This window comes from Carex rostrata, chromosome 25 (assembly GCF_964058835.1).
Source record: "Carex rostrata chromosome 25, lpCarRost1.2, whole genome shotgun sequence".
NCBI lineage: Eukaryota > Viridiplantae > Streptophyta > Magnoliopsida > Poales > Cyperaceae > Carex > Carex rostrata.
In genome coordinates this window covers 3087860-3104580 of record NC_135942.1, presented here as the reverse complement: position 1 = coordinate 3104580, position 16721 = coordinate 3087860, and the positions used below count along the sequence as shown (strand labels likewise).

General features: G+C 33.6%; 3 protein-coding genes across 3 annotated transcripts; all 3 read right to left on the bottom strand.

Annotated features, from left to right (window-relative positions):
* Positions 1–3322: 3322 nt before the first annotated feature.
* On the bottom strand, positions 3323–4226 carry LOC144543586 (uncharacterized). The gene is made up of 2 exons (XM_078291895.1): positions 3729–4226; positions 3323–3624 (listed from the first exon to the last, which is right to left on the bottom strand). The coding sequence occupies exons 1-2, from the start codon at positions 4187–4189 to the stop codon at positions 3522–3524; spliced, it is 564 nt and encodes a 187-aa protein (XP_078148021.1). The 5' UTR covers positions 4190–4226; the 3' UTR covers positions 3323–3521.
* A 5310-nt stretch (positions 4227–9536) lies between these two features.
* Positions 9537–10572, bottom strand: LOC144543859 (uncharacterized). The gene is made up of 2 exons (XM_078292300.1): positions 9987–10572; positions 9537–9882 (listed from the first exon to the last, which is right to left on the bottom strand). The coding sequence occupies exons 1-2, from the start codon at positions 10436–10438 to the stop codon at positions 9780–9782; spliced, it is 555 nt and encodes a 184-aa protein (XP_078148426.1). The 5' UTR covers positions 10439–10572; the 3' UTR covers positions 9537–9779.
* Positions 10573–14564: 3992 nt separating this feature from the next.
* On the bottom strand, positions 14565–15356 carry LOC144543585 (uncharacterized). Its single transcript, XM_078291894.1, has 2 exons — positions 14853–15356; positions 14565–14748 (listed from the first exon to the last, which is right to left on the bottom strand). Exons 1-2 carry the CDS (start codon positions 15314–15316, stop codon positions 14646–14648), a joined length of 567 nt encoding a protein of 188 aa, XP_078148020.1. The 5' UTR covers positions 15317–15356; the 3' UTR covers positions 14565–14645.
* Positions 15357–16721: the final 1365 nt, after the last annotated feature.

The window sequence follows — 16721 nt, the reverse complement described above, 5'->3', positions numbered from 1 at the left end:
TTTGGATGGTCTCTCCAATCAAGATTGTAGGTGTTTGAAAAATGATTGTTTTGGTATTGGTGGTTGTGCCATTAGTAGGTTTCATAATCGTGAAATTGTGTCATTGTCCTTCTATCTCCTTGAGATGAGAGCTCGCACACGAGAAAAAAAATCGTGAGAAATAAGCAACAAAAACTGAAAATAAAAGAAAAGAAAAATTTAGAATTAATTTTGAAAAAATAAAAACTACAATTAGCCGTTAGTCTCCGGCAACGATGCCAAAAGCTTGATGATTATTTTGGGTCTAATTCGTACACTTTTTCGTTTTAAATTTATAAAACCTAAATACGCAAAGAAGATTGAATTGCAAGCGCACAATCTATCTTTGTAGTAAATGAGTTATCGATCCAAAGACTAAGGCAATTGTAATTTCTATTTACTAAATTAAATATAAACTAATGCAAATAAGTAAAGGGGGTTGTTGTAAAGTAACTAAATTTGGGTCAATACTCGAAGAAGTTAGTTTGTAACAAGAACTAAATTAAAAGGTAAATAATAGGTGGTTTGTAAATCAAGATAACGAGATCTAAGGGATTTTAGTCTACAATCACTTGGTCATTCTATTTACTTTTGGAGTTCTCTAAATTCATGTTATTGCCTTGATGGGAATTTCAACTAAGTTGGCCTATTTCTACCTTCTAACATCTACCTTTCGTAATTCATGACTTCATGTTAATGTACCTCTTAATTAGGGCTGTCACTACCTAATTGGGTTATTTAATTGAAGGCATCTACTACTACTAGGTACTGTATTTGGTATACTCTAAGTCCCCCAATTGTGAAGTACTCATAAATTGGTTTCCCACAACTTTTCATGTCCAACCTTTGGTTCTATGAGTCCGGGGTAGACTAGATTTGGTACATTTTAATCCATTATCCCTAAGGTAATTTGTGTACAATGAAAGAGTCTTTTCTATGCCATCGCAACCATAGAGACAAGAGGCACTATCACTACCTCCGTAAGGTCCGATTACCAAAACACATTCATGCATAACTTAGAAATATAAAATAGAACCAAATATCAAGTCAAAACAATCATTATAAAGAGAACATCCAAGTAAACAAACTAACACAAGTTCATGCTACAACCTAAGCCCTTAGAGAGGATAGCCTCTCATAGGTGCAATTATAACAATATCCATGATAGAAAATAAGAAAGCAAATACAAATAAACAAGTAAATAGAAAGAAAAATATAATACACCAATTCCCAAGCTACGCTCTAGTTCTTATTTGCAAAGTCCTCGAGATTCGCCAAGTCCTTCTATCATTCGCACCTTTGATTCACTTGAAAGGGATTAGAAGAATGGAAGAGGTGATTAGGGTTAAGTGGAAGAGAATGGAGGTGTCCAAGATGGTTTCCCCAAAGGATAGATGTTCTTCCTCTTACTGCCTCCTCCTCATTTATAGTTATTTTGTGACTTAGGGAGTAAGCAATCAATGATGGAAGGTGAATCAATCGATATCTCATAAAATATGACAATAGATACCAACTGATGCCTCTCTAAAAAGGTTTGTTCGACTTGGACATTACAAATTCTAATTTATAACCTTCATATAATTGTAGATCTCGTTGTCCTATTTTCAGCAAGCTTTTATTTACTTAAAACAGAGTTCGTATAGCCCAGATATGGTCAAAATACGAAAGGGTGTCAAAAGCTGGAATTTCTGTGAATATATGTGTGGCCAAGGGTACTCACACCTTGGGCCACACGGAGTCTCTGTTTTTCCTTCTTTTGCTCTGCTGGGAGGTTGTGCGGATTGGCCAGGCCGCATCTTAGGCCGCATAGAGTCTCTATTTCAGCTGTAAACCAAACTTCAAATGGGCATAACTCATTACCCGTAACTCTGTTTTCAGTGTTCTACCACTTTTCGGAAAGCTTGCGAGAAGATCTATAATTTGCTTCATTTTTTATAATTTAAATAGACTTGGGAAGTAACTTTATTCTTGGTATAATTCTAAACTAAATTACTCTAAAATGCAAGGAAATTGGTCAAGTATTGGGATTAAACCCTAATCAAAAGTATATATAATTGAGGCTTATCAGTCACATGCAGATGAGGGCATCCGCACGGCTAAGGCTGAGTGTCAGAATTGCTTCGTTTTATGTCTGTTTTAGCTCAAATATCGTCGAAAATCTGCAATTCTCTAAGGTCAAGTAAAATAACAAAAATGAATCTGATTCTTTAGAAAATAAGTAATTGTAACTCGATAAATAGCAATATTTTATACTAAGTGATAGGAAAAATAACGACTTATTTTACCCCTATCAGGGTTGCACCGTAATACAACACTACTATTGAAGTTGTTTGTAGCACATTATTAGTGTCTCCATATGACAAGAGAAGAGGGTAGCTGCAACCCTAATACTACACTCCAATGGAAGGTCTTTGTAGTACACTAGCAGTGTCTCTATATGACAAGAGAAGAGGTGCAACCTTAATACTACACTCCAATTGGAGGTTTTTGCAGCACTCTAGTAGTGTCTCCATATAGCAAGAGAAGAGAATAATTACAACTCTAATACAATACTCCAATTGAAGGTTTTCTAGCACTCTAGTAGTTTCTTCATATGACAAGAGAAGAGGGTATTTGTAACCCTAATATAACAATCCAACGATTTCTTTCTAGGTTTATTGGACTCTAGTGTTGTAAAAAAATCCATTTAAGGCGATTAATCGGCCGATTAGTTATTGGTGATAACCAAACCGTCATGGATTTGCCCGATTAATCTGCTGATTATTTTCAATTATGATCAATTATTCTTGATTAATCGCTTGGCGGTAACTTGTTCGTCCAATAACTGCATACTGTTAATTAGAACACTGCTTGAACTAAACAAGAATTAGAAAGACCTTACTAGAGATCTTAATCTAATCTAAGCTTAGAATCTAGTTATAACATTTATTGTTCTTCTAATAATTCTTCATTAGAGCGGTGGCTATCAAAAAAGAAGAGAATGAAATAATTTTCAAAAAATTAATTAATGAAAAACTTCTCTCTCCTTATATTGCTTAGTTGAATTATTTGCTCAGCTACTTTTATTTGAATGCTGTCTAGATAGCAACAGGACTGAGATGTAAAAGCCAATTGGCCAAAAGTATGAATACAAAGCCTACGGGCAATTTCCTCAAAATATATATATATATATATTTCTTTGCTCAGCTTCGATACCCATATGCTGTTTTATCATCTTCCTTTTATGATTATTCTGTTCTTTCTTTTTGACGTCAAAAATGGAAACAGGGTATGCCACTTATTAAAAAAAAAATGACAAATATGTTTATTTCAGCACGTACTATATTAATCATAAGAAATAAATGAACGAAGCAATATAATCTCATCTCATGGATACTTACTAACAAATCCTCCAAGAAACTAGTACAGATAGCTAGTAATTTAACTAATATTTACATGATTTTTAAACTACTAGTCTTACTTACATTACCCAAAATAATTAATGAATTATCGCTGGAAGCTCTCTAGCATGTAAGCTGTTTTACAACTTCAAGTTGCAGTTTACCGCAATCTTGCTTCCGTCGAAGCAGAGCCGGCCACCATCCAACTTTGTTGATCTCCTCTTCCCTATTATAAGAGAATTGAAATGACATAATTAATCAGATTTTGCATTTTATAATTTGGTAATATATCAACATATGCATATCATTAAATGTATAATTAACAATTACCTCTTTTCTAATTCTACTAGAGTTCTACAAGGCGTCACACGGCCGGAACGGGATTTGATAAAGGAAGCGGGCACATGGAGATTCAAAAGCACACCCATCCGTTCACTACCGCTACTGCAACTGCTTCTGCTAATTTTTCTCCGTTTCTCCTCTTTCGCCGCTGCCACTTCCTTGCATTGACCCTCTGTCTTACCATCTTTCTCTAGGACATCGTCTCTGTCTTTCTCTGGCAATGAGTTGCTGAGAAGAAATGAGAACGAGAGTTCTCGATCGGACTCAGATTCTGACTCTGGGAAATTGTTCAATAGCATCAGCACATCCTCTCGGATCTTGGGGGTGTCCGACTTGTTTGATGCAGCAGCGGTAGTCGCGGTGACATATTTTTTAATATTACTACTACTAGAGGATTTCAGGCTGCTGCCTCGACGTTTCAAGAAAAGCAGAAACTTTGCTTTTGCCATAGGATTTTGCAAGAAAATTGAGCTTTTAGAAGTATTTCTTAATTATGTGTTGTACAAGTGGTTTGTTTGTGCTTATAAGGGATGGGCTGGGCTTCTAGAGAAGAACAGTTTGTGGTACCAATTAAGTTTTGACTAGAGGTGGAGACTGTCAGATTTGGATGTACCGGGCAGTTCCTTAACTTGACCTGACTTTATCTAGAAGCTTAGGATATGGTACAAGAAATGCTAGATATATCAATTCTTTTGTCGAGGTGACATTTATGATTATGTTATTATGCCTTCGGTTTTCAGATAATATCAGTGTATCAATTTTTTTTTTTTTTACAAATGTCATTTTGAGATATATATAAGAGGGCAATTTAATTTAAAAGTAATTTTGAAATATATATAAGGGGACAATTTAATTTAAGTGCCATTTTAAAATATACATATATAAGAGGGCAATTTAATTTAAGATCCATCGCATTAAAAATAAATGCTTACATATAGTTTCGTTTTGATACTAATTGTGAAAATTAATTTTCAATGAAAAAAATATATATTATTCATTCGAAATATTATATTTTAATCCTGTACGCACTACATAAATTGAGACAGATTCATACACACATATACTTCTGTTTTGATAACATAATAAAGATTTTAAAAGATGCATACAAATGCAAATAATTTTTGTTTTAAAAAAAGATAAGAGGTCAAATCTTCCAAATTCTAATGTTCATAAATGACTTTCTATTCGAATTTCAAACTAGCGCCTACGTACACGGAGGACGTTGTTTTTTTTTTTCCTCCAGACCAAAGTCTAGTTCATAAAAATGCAAATAAATTATTGTTGTCAGTTTTTCCGCTTATCAACCTGACATGAGTATGAATTGAAATAAATAAGTAAATGACAAAGAACGGAGTATCATAGAATCAATTAAATAAGAGATTTATTACTGCCTCGGTGATTTGGTTAATTTCTCCAAATTTTAAGGCCCCAATGTATATCTTCTTAAAAATATCTGTTATTCTGATTGGATGCCAGAAAATTACATTGTCGCTACGAAGGAGGTTTTATTCATTACCTTATCTTTTAATTTTTCAAATATATATTACGGTGAAGTTCAACACATAGATGAGAGCCTGAGATATATAGATAGTATATAAAGGGACACCTCCATTAATTCTCAGAAAATTGGAGAAGGTAGACTAAGGGAGGCCACCATTTGTAGGGACCCATAGCTGAGATAGAAATAAAACTAAAAATAAAACTTTGATTCATATAATAATGCAGTGTAATATGTTATCACAACTTTGATTCATATAAAAATAAAACTAAAAAGTGAAAAAATTTGTAGACACAAAAATAATATATATCACATCTTATAATTTTATGATGTGATATATATTATTTTGACATAGAGGTTTAAAAAAAAATTGTTATTAGAAAATTAAATAGTGAAAGGGTGGAGACAAAAAAAAAAATCATTCGAATTCTCATTTAAAAATAAATTAAATTAAACCTGGTAAAACTTTAGTAAACTCGGGCAACATATTTATCTTTGGATCCGTTTGGTGAGTTCTCTACTCTCGGAACGGTTTGTAGTGCGTCCGATGCATATCAAATTCAAATTTGAGTTTAATGGGTTTAGCTGAGAGACGGAGCTAAATTTTCAAGTTATAGAGTAGATCATATAAAATTTTCCATGTTGAGTATGAAAATTAATGGGGTCGACCCTTTAATTATGATGAAAGGTTTGACCCGTTAGTTGAATTCTTTGCTCAGCTACGACGCCCATATTAAATCTTCTGTTATTCCTACGGAATAACAGGAACTTGTTATTCCGATCCCAATTTGGGGGATAAGGATAACAGGAACCTGTTATTAAGATTGGGTTACTTTGGGGGATTCGGACCCCAATTAATCATCTTCCTTATTATGATTTTTTTTTTTTTTCCTTTTTGTCGTCGAAACAGAAACAGGGTATCCCACTTGTTTTTAAAAAACAAATCCTCTCGTGACTATATGTGCAACAGCAATTAATCATAAGAAATAAATGACAAAAATAAATTAAATTAATCATAAAAAATAAATGAACGAAGCAATTTATATAATCCTCTCTCATGGCTACCAACTAACAGGTCCTCCGAGAAAACTATTACTGATTAGCTAATACTTTTTAACTAATATTTACATGATTTCTAAACTACTAGTCTTACATAACACAAAATAATTAACTCTTTTCTAATTTTGTTAGAGTTGTACAAGGCGTCACACGGCTGGAACGGGATTTGAGGAAGCTGGAACATGGAGATTCAAAAGCACACCCATCCGTTCGCCCCCACTGATGCTCCCGCTTCTACTGAATTTCCTCTGTTTCTTCTCTTTCACCGCTGCCGAGAAAGAGAACGAGAGTTGATCCTCTGTTTTACCGCCTTTCTCTAGTACATCGTCTTTCTCTTTCTCTGGCGATGAGTTGCAGAGAAGAAATGAGAACGAGAGTTCTCGATCAGACTCAGATTCTGACTCCGGGAAATTGTTCAAGAGCATCAAAACCTCCTCTCGGATCTTAGTGGCGTCCGTCTCTTTTAATGCAGCATCAGTAGTCAGAGAGACATCCTTTTTACTACCTTTACTTGAGGATTTAAGGCTGCTGACTCTACGTGTCAAGAAAAGTAGAAACTTTGCTTTTGCCATTGGATTTTGCAAGAAAATGGAGCTTTTGGAAGTTCTTTTTTCTCTTTATGTTCCTTCTTAAGTCTTAACTTTGCTGTTATGCGTTGCAGAAGTTTGTGCTTATAAGGGATGGGGCGGCCTTCTAGAATGAACAGTTTGGGGTACGAATTACTGACTAGAGATGGAGACTCTTATTATTGGATGTAGCGGGCACGGGCAGTTTCTTAACTTGACCTGACTTCTAGAAGCTTAGGATATGGTACAAGAAATGCTAGATTTGTCAATTCGCTTGTCGAGGTGACATTTATTATTGTGCTATGCTTTTTCAGTTTTCAGATAATATCAGTGTATCAAAAAAAAAATGAATTTTCAAATATATATAAGAGGGCATAATTTAATTTCGATCCATCGCATTAACAATAAATGCTTATTACATATAGTTTTGTCTGATACTAATTGTGGAAATTAATTTTTAATTATTAAATAAGTGTTAGAAATAAAACCGTTAGATATGATCTACATTATTATATATATTATGAGGAGGGTTCAAATGCGTCAATTTTTTAAACCTTCAATAACTCAAAATTTAAATTTTAAAAGTCAAAATAAAACCGTTAGATATGATCTACATTATTTTATCTATGCACGTGTAAAAAATCATGGAATTCTAACTATATTTTGTTTGTCATTGGGAGGCTGTAAAATTTATTGATGTGAATAATTTCCTGATGTTGATTTTTCAACTTATTGATTCACATATAAACAAAATTAAAATGTGATAAAAAAAATTATGAACACATAATGAAAATAACATATATCACATTTAACGGTTTTATTTTCACATTTATGTTTTTTAATTTTGAGTTATTTACGATTTTAAAAATAGAGGCATGGTGAAGGCACACAAAATGAAGGCATTTAAACTTGTATATTATATACATTATATATTATTTATTTTCCTGTACGCGCTACATATTGAGATACACGCACATTTAGTTCTGTTTTGATAATAATATAAAGAGCTTAAAATTATACATAAATGTTTAATATAAATTATTGCTGTCAGTTTTTCCGACTATTAATTTGACATGAGTATGAATTGAAATAATAAAAAAATAAAAAAAAGGACGAGTATCATAGAATCAGTTAAATAAGTGATTTATTACTGCCTCCGTGATTTGGTTAATTAATTTCTCCAAAATTTAAGGCCCCAATGTATTTCTTCGTATAAATATCTGCTATTCTGATTGGATGCCAGAAAATTACATTGTCGCTGAGAAAGAGGTTTTATTCATTACCTTATCTTTTAATTTTTCAAAATATATATTACGGTGAAGTTCAAGTGTTCAACACATAGATGAGAGATATAAAGGGACACCTCCATTAATCCTCAGAAAATTGGAGAAGGTAGTTACGGGACGCCTCCATTTTTAGGAACCCATGAGATACAGTTTAAGACTGTTTTTTAGGAGAAATTTTCTTTTCTCTGAGAGATACGGTTTTAAGACTTTAAGGTTTCTTCTTTGAAAACTTAACCGATATGCCATGAATCTGTTTTAACAGAGATTCAAAGCGTGTTGACAAAAGCATCCAGGCTTCAGTGACTAATTAACCAATTAACGGTGAAATTTCTATGAAAATTTTGTTAGTACGTTGCTACAATTAATGCTACAATAGATCAAAACGTTCCCCGTTGAAATTATCAGACGGTTATTAATTATTTGTTCCCCTTGGATCCCAAATATTGCTAATATGGAGATCGATGTTGAAGTAATTGATAACTCGAAATAATTTTTAAATTTTAATTTATACTAGATTAAAATGAAAAAAAAAAAAAAAAAAAAAACTTAGGACCGGCCAAATTAAAACCTCATAAATATTATTTTACTCGTTATATATATCTTTGGTTCAATGTTGAACATGTCACACAAAGGAACAGGTGACAGAGAAGCTACTGCAGAGTGACTACCAGATCGATAACATATAATGCAGCTGTACCTCTGCTGAGAATGGGGGATCCAAAAGACAGAGATGATGACCTTCCAAGGGGAAGATCTTGCTCCGGGCAATTGAAGACTCTATTAGATACATTTTGTTATTATCTCATAATCTCATGTTATAATAGCAGCAAGACTAAAGAATAAAACCACCTAGCTGTTTTGTATGATCTGTAGCATAGTGACAAATGAATTATTCGGGTTCGGTTCGGCGAGATCAAAAATTCGTGATTCGGGTATAATTCGGGTATAATTCGGGAATGATTCGGAATTATCCGGATCAGAAATCTCATTCCTGCAAGGGAGCAAAAAAATAAAAAACCAAAAAAATAATTGTTCTTGGAAAAATTTAGGAAAAATTCGTGAATAATTCGTGAATAATTCGTAAAATTCGGTCAAAGTTCGTAAAATTCGGGAATTATTCGGGTTTAATTCGGTCAAAGTTCGGTCAACCGAATAATTCTGTGTTCGGTTCGGCATCACTCCAAAAAAGAATTAAACGGGTATAATTCGGATATCTTGTCACAATGATCTGTAGTGGTCTTGAAAGTTAGACGTTGGTATTGTCAATATTATCATTTTGAATTTTGAACGCGGATATCTCGATGTTGATATCGCCAGCGTTCATATTATTTTTATAAACTAATTAAACCTCGACAAAAAAAAAAATCGGAGCCCACTTATTCCAAAAAAAAAAAAAATAATAATAATATTAAAAAAAAGTAAGAAAGAAACTTAAGAAATGTGTTTATTGAAGTACATACTATATTACAACAGTAAGTATAACAAGAATAAATGAACGAAACAATATGATCTTCTCTCATGGCTACTAACTATCAAATATCCCAAGAAACTAGTACTGATTAGCTAACTAATATTTACATTACTCTAAACTACTAGTCTTACATAAGACAAAATAATGAATTATTTCTCTCTAACATGTCAGCTGTTGTACAACTTCAAGTTGCACTTTACTGTGATCTTGCTTCCGTCGAAGCAGAATTGGCCAGCATCCAACTCTGTTGAACCCCATTTCTCTATAGGAGAATTGAAATAACAAAATTAATCAAACTGAACTCTGTTTATAATTTCGTAGTATATCTATCGCATACAAATCATTAAATGTATAATTAATAATTACCTCTTTTCTAATTCTGCTAGAGTTATACAAGACGACTCGCGGCACGAAATGGATCTGCTTTTGTCTGTAAAAGAAACTGGTACATGGAGATTCAAAAGCACACCATTTCGGCCACTACTGCAACTGCTTCTGCTAATTTTCCTCTGTTTCTTCTCTTTTGTCGCTGCCACTTCCTTACATTGATCCTCTGTTTTACCGCCTTTCTCTAGGACATCGTCTTTCTCTTTCTCTGATGATGAGTTGCTGAGAAGAAATGAGAACGAGAGTTCTCGATCAGACTCAGATTCTGACTTCGGGAAATTGTTCAAGAGCATAAGCACCTCCTCTTGCCTCTTGGCAGGGTCCGACTCGTTTGATGCAGCAGCAGAAGTCGCCGCGTCTTTTTTATTCCTAGAGGATTTCAGGCCGCTGCTTCTGCATGTCAAGAGAGGTAGAAACTTTGCTTTTGCCATCAGCTTTTGCAGGAAAATTTAGCTTTTGGAAGTGTTTTTTTTTATTTTTTTATTTTTTATTTTTATGAAGTCTTAACTATGCTGTTATGACTTATGAGTTGTACAAGTGGCTTGTTTGCGCTTATAAGGGATGTTATGGGGTTCTAGAAAAGAGCAGCTTTGGGGGACCAAGTACTGAACTACAGAGACAATGTCAGATTTGGGATGTACCGTGCAGTTTCTTAACTTGACTCTTTCTAGAAGATTAGGATAAGGTACAAGAAATGCTAGACATATATAGTGGATTGAATTCGGGTAGGGTACGGGTACCTCGGGTACGGGTAGGGCGGGTAGTCGGGTAGGGCGGGTACGGGTAGAGCGGGTAGTCGGGTAGGCGGGTACGGGTAGGTCGGGTAGGGTTTTAAAAAAGTGTACCCTACCTGTTTCAAACCCGTGCCCGTCCCGGGTAACGGGTACGGGTACCTCGGGTACGGGTAGTCGGGTAGGGCGGGTAGGGTACGGGTATTTTTTATTTTTTTTATTTTTATACTGTTTTTTAGTTTTTTTTTCTGTTTTTAATATTATTTTTTTCGGCGGCAAAATAATTTTGAATTTTGAATTTAAAAAAAATGGGTAAACGGGTAAAGGGTAATGGGTAAACGGGTAAAAGTACACGGGTAAAAGGGTAAAGTAGGTCGGGTAAACGGGTGCGGGTACGGGTAAAACGGGTGCGGGTAGACGGGTTTCGGGTACGGGTAAAACGGGTACGGGTTGGGCGGGTTTTTTTCCGAATCATTGAGTCCGGTCCGTCTCAAACCCGTACCCGTGTACCCGTTTACCCGCCTATACCCGGGCACGGGTACAGGTACCTCGGGTAACGGGTACGGGTCGGGTAAAACGGGTCATACCCGTTCGGGTAAAAGCAAACCACTAGACATATATGCCTCTTGTGTTTACTTCTTGAAGGAATAAATTTTGTTGGTCTAGAACTCTAGATGGCATTTATTACTGTGAATCTGTGATATGTTTTTAAAGTTTTGAGATAACATCAGTGCATCAGTTTTTTTCACATAGCATTTTGAAGTATATACATAGATTGACTAAGTACATGGTCGCATGACTAATGTATTGATAGTTGATACTAATAATTCATTTTTATAATTTTCAAAGTTCGAATAATCTCATGTTGTTCATATTAAAATATTCTTATAGATCAAATTTTACATTTTTTTTTTATCTAGATGGCATTTATGTTTTGTTCATCACCATGTCATACCGTCAAAGGGACGCTTCCATCTAGAGGGACACATGACTGGGACAGTTTAGACTGGTAGGTTTCATTTTTGAAAACGACTGATGCCATAAATCCGTTGTAAAGAGATTCAGTGCGTGTTGAAAAATTAAAGCATCCAAGCTTCAGTGACTAAACCAATTAATTAATTAATTAACGGAATGACCTGCCAAAGGAGACATCAATGGAAGTTCTAGAGTGAGGCTACAGTGCTTTGCATAGTGATAGTGCAGATCCATATGTGTTATGGCCTTTTAGATTTATATTTTCGTTTTTAAAGATTAAATAGTCGATTCTAATCGCTCAATATGATTTTCATATGAAGATATACTTAAAGATTAATTTTTATATTTTTCTTATTATTTTTTAAATGCATAGAAAATTATTATATTTTTATGGTTCAAAAAACTTTAGATCACGTGATTTTTTATCTATCTAAAAAATAATAAAAAAAAGTCTAAAAACATATCAAATTTGATATCCAAGTATACATTTTATATATATAGATTAGAGTGAGTCTATGGTACTATGCATATCACGGGTTGTTACCGTGCTACGGCTCTATATTTGAGTTTTCAAATCCTAACGGTCGATCCGAACCGTTCATCTTGTTCTCCATATTAATATGTGTTTGGAGACCAAATTTTACATTTTTTTGAAATTTTTTTACTATTTTTTTTTATATTTAGAAAATCACTTGATCTAAAAATTCTGGACCATCCAAAAGCAGTGATTTTCAATAAATCTACAAAAATAGTAAAAAAATTTCAAAAAATATAAAATTTGGTCTCCAAACACATATTAATATGGACAACAAGATGAACGGTTCGGATCGACCATTAGGATTTGAAAACTCAAATATAGAGCCGTAGCACGGTGCCAAATCGTAATATGCATAGTACCATAGACTCACTCTATAGATTATATTAAATAGTTGGATCAATATTTGAACTTTGTAAATAGAGATGTCGATCCATAGCAAAGACTAAGTGACAGCTATCATGTCAGAAAGGGCTAGAATTTTTATTTATAAAATTTAATTAAAAATTAAATAGATGATATCTCAGAGGATGCAAATTCCAAGCTTTGAAATTGGTTCTTTGAGATATCATTCCAAGCCAAAAAAAAATGTAAAAAGTTAAAAGTTGTCGTGCGGATCACGTAAAACAAAAACAAAAAAAGGGTTAGGGCTGTAGATTGAATCTGCGGATCTCTGTCTAAGACCATAGATTGATTGTGCGGTCTAGATATTGATAGAATTCTATCAAAAAAAATGTTTTGGTTTATTTTATTTTTTATTATGGTAAGAATAAAAATTTCGGCCTCCAGGCATCCCGTGTATAGGTAGGGGTGTCAATGGGTACGGTACGGGTAGGGTGGAGGCATTTTCATACCCATACTCATTAAAATTGATTTTACCCATACCTTATCCATACCCATTAAAATTTTATCTTACCCTATCCTACCCTTACCCGTTAATATTATCGGGTAACGAAACGGTAGCAGGTGATAATAGATAATACTAATATAATAATTAGTTTTATTATATTTTACAAATTAAATATTAAAAACTCATTCATTTCACAATATGTAATTGTGTTTTTAATAAAAAAATAAAAATGAATGTGCAATCAGTTCCAACTAAATTATTTTTTATAAATGAAGAAAATTAAAAAACACGAATATATATATTTAAGTGGGTTGGAAATTGAATTATATATATATATATATGTATATATGTAAATTTTATAGTTACCCTATAGGGTAACGGGTACGAAATAGTCATAACCCATGTCCTTACCCATTTGATTAACAAATTTTTTTTTACCCATACTCAATAAGGTACCATTGACACCTCTACATATAGGTATTGTCTGATCAGGTGCAAGGAATTGAAAAATCTATGTTGTTGTTCAGATTCATTTTGTTATTACCTCATATTATAATGCAGTGTAATATGTTATCAGAACTTTGATTCATATAAAAATAAAATCAAAAAGTGAAAAAATTTGTATACACAGAAAGAGAGAGAATAATATATATCACATCTGATAATTTTATTTTGACATATAGATTTCAAAAAAATATTATTAGAAAATTAAATAGTGAAAGTATGATGGAGACACAAAATAAATAGACATTCCAACTCTCATTTAAAAATAAATTAAATTAAACCTCGTAAAACTTTAGCGAACCCAAGCAACATATTTATCTTTGGATTGATCTGTTTGGTGAGTTTTCTGCTATTGGAACGGTTTGTAGTGCGTTGGATGTCTATCAAATTCAAATTTGAGTTTAATGAGTTTAGCTAAGAGGCGGAGCCAAATTTTGAAGTTATAGAGTTCGATCATATAAAAATTTTCATGTTGAGTATGAAAATTAATGGGGTTTACCCTTTAATTATGATGAAAGGTTTGACCCTGGCTGGTTCCAATGATAAAAGGTTTGACCGTTAGTTGAATTCTTTGCTCAGCTACGAGTCTACGACGCCCATATGTTGTTTTAGGAAGTAAATCTTCTGTTATTCCTGGGGAATAACAGGAACCTGTTATTCCGATCCCAATTTGGGGATAACAGGAACCTGTTATTAAGATTGGGTTACTTTGGGGCCTTGGGGACTTGGGGGGATCCGGACCCCAATTTATCATTTTCCTTATTATGATTTTTTGTTTCTTTTGACGTCGATATAGTCATATAGAAACAGGGTATCCCACTTGTTTCTAAAAAACAAATCCTCTCTCGTGGCTATATGTGCAACAGCAATTAATCATAAGAAACAAATGACAAAAATAAATTAAATTAATCATAAGAAATAAATGAACGAAGCAATATAATCCTCTCTCATGGCTACCAACTAACAGGCCCTCCGAGAAACTATTACTGATTAGCTAATACTTTTAACTAATATTTACATGATTTCTAAACTACTAGACTTATCTAGCATGTAAGCTGTTTTACAACTTCAAGTTGCAGTTTACTGTGATCTTGCTTTCGTCGAAGCAGAGTTGGCCAGCATTTAGCTCTGTTAAACTCCTCTTCCCTATTATAAAAGAATTGAAATAACATAATTAATCAGATTTTGTATTTTATAATTTCGTAATATATCTACATATGCATATCATTAAATGTATAATTAATAATTACCTCTTTTCTAATTTTGCTGGAGTTGTACAAGGCGTCACACGGCTGGAACGAGATTTGATAAAGAAAGATGGCACATGGAGATTCAAAAGTACACCTATCCGTTCGCCACCACTGATGCTCCCGCTTCTACTGAATTTCCTCTGTTTCTTCTCTGTCACCGCTGCTGAGAAAGAGAACGGTAGTTGATCCTCTGTTTTACCGCCTTTCTCTACGACATCGTCTTTCTCTTTCTCTGGCGATGAGTTGCAGAGAAGAAATGAGAACGAGAGTTCTCGATCAGACTCAGATTCTGACTCCGGGAAATTGTTCAAGAGCATCAAAACCTCCTCTCGGATCTTAGTGGCGTCCGTCTCGTTTAATGCAGCATCAGTAGTCAGAGAGACATCCTTTTTTCTACCATTACTAGAGGATTTAATGCTGCTGCCTCTACGTGTCAAGAAAAGTAGAAACTTTGCTTTTGCCATTGGATTTTGCAAGAAAATTGAGCTTTTGGAAGTTTTTTTCTCTCTTTATGTTCCTTCTTAACTTAGCTGTCATGCATTGCAGAAGTGGTTTGTTTGTGCTTATAAGGGATGGGGCAGGCTTCTAGAAAAGAATAATTTTGGGGTACGAATTACTGACTAGAGATGGAGACTTATTATTGGATGTATCGGGCACGGGCAGTTTCTTAACTTGACCTGACTTTATCTAGAAGCTTAGGATATGGTACAATAAATGCTAGATTTGTCAATTCGCGTGTCGAGGTGGCATTTATTATTGTGCTATGCTTTTTCAGTTTTCAGATAATATCAGTAATCACTAATCAGTGTATCAAAAATATATATTTTATTCAAATGCATTTTCAAATATATATATAAGAGGGTATAATTTAATTTAGATCCATCGCATTAACAATAAATTACATATATTTTGTTTTAATACTAATTGTGGAAATTAATTTTTAATTATTAAATAAGTGTTAGAAGTAGGGGTGATTAATGAGCGAGCATGAGCGAGTTAGGGTATGGTCATGCTCGCTCATTAAGTAAATGAGCGAGTTGTTAATGAGCGAATTTAAATGAGCGGATAAATGAGTGAGTTGTAAATGAGCGAGTTACGAGCAGCTCACGAGTTATGACTTATGACTCATAACAAAATTATAGTGTTCCCACACATAACAAAATTTATTAAAAGTCATCATAACAAAATCCAACAAATTGTCATAATTCATTTAAATAAAATATAATAAAAGTCCAACAAAAATATAATCATATTACAAAAATCAACAGTATCATCAACACTTCAACAGTAATACTTTCACATCCATCGTCCAACAAACAACAATAGAATATAACAAAAATCAACAGTATCGTCCAACCAAGTGTAATACTTTCACAGTAGCATCAACAAACAACAATCAACATATTACAAAAATAGAATAACTATGCTCATTATCTATCAATCTTAATGAGGCAAGATTGATGTTACACAGAATTACACAGGATTGAATGTGGCAGGGATTAGATATGGCAAATTCTTAATGAGCGAGTTGGATCATGCTCATGCTCGCTCATTAAGTAAATGAGCGAATTGTTAATGGGCGAGTTTAAATGAGCAGATAAATGAGCGAGTTTAGGCGAGCTTTTAATGAGCGAGTTATGAGCGGCTCACGAGTTATAAGCGATTTACTCAACTCTAGTTAGAAGTATATATATTATATACATCATATATTATTATTTTTCCTGTACGCGCTACATAAATTGAGATACACGCACATATAGTTCTGTTTTGATAGCAATATAAAAAGCTTAAAATTATACATAAAAGTTTAATATAAATGATTGCTGTCAGTTTTTCCGACTATTAATTATACATAAAAGTTCAATATAA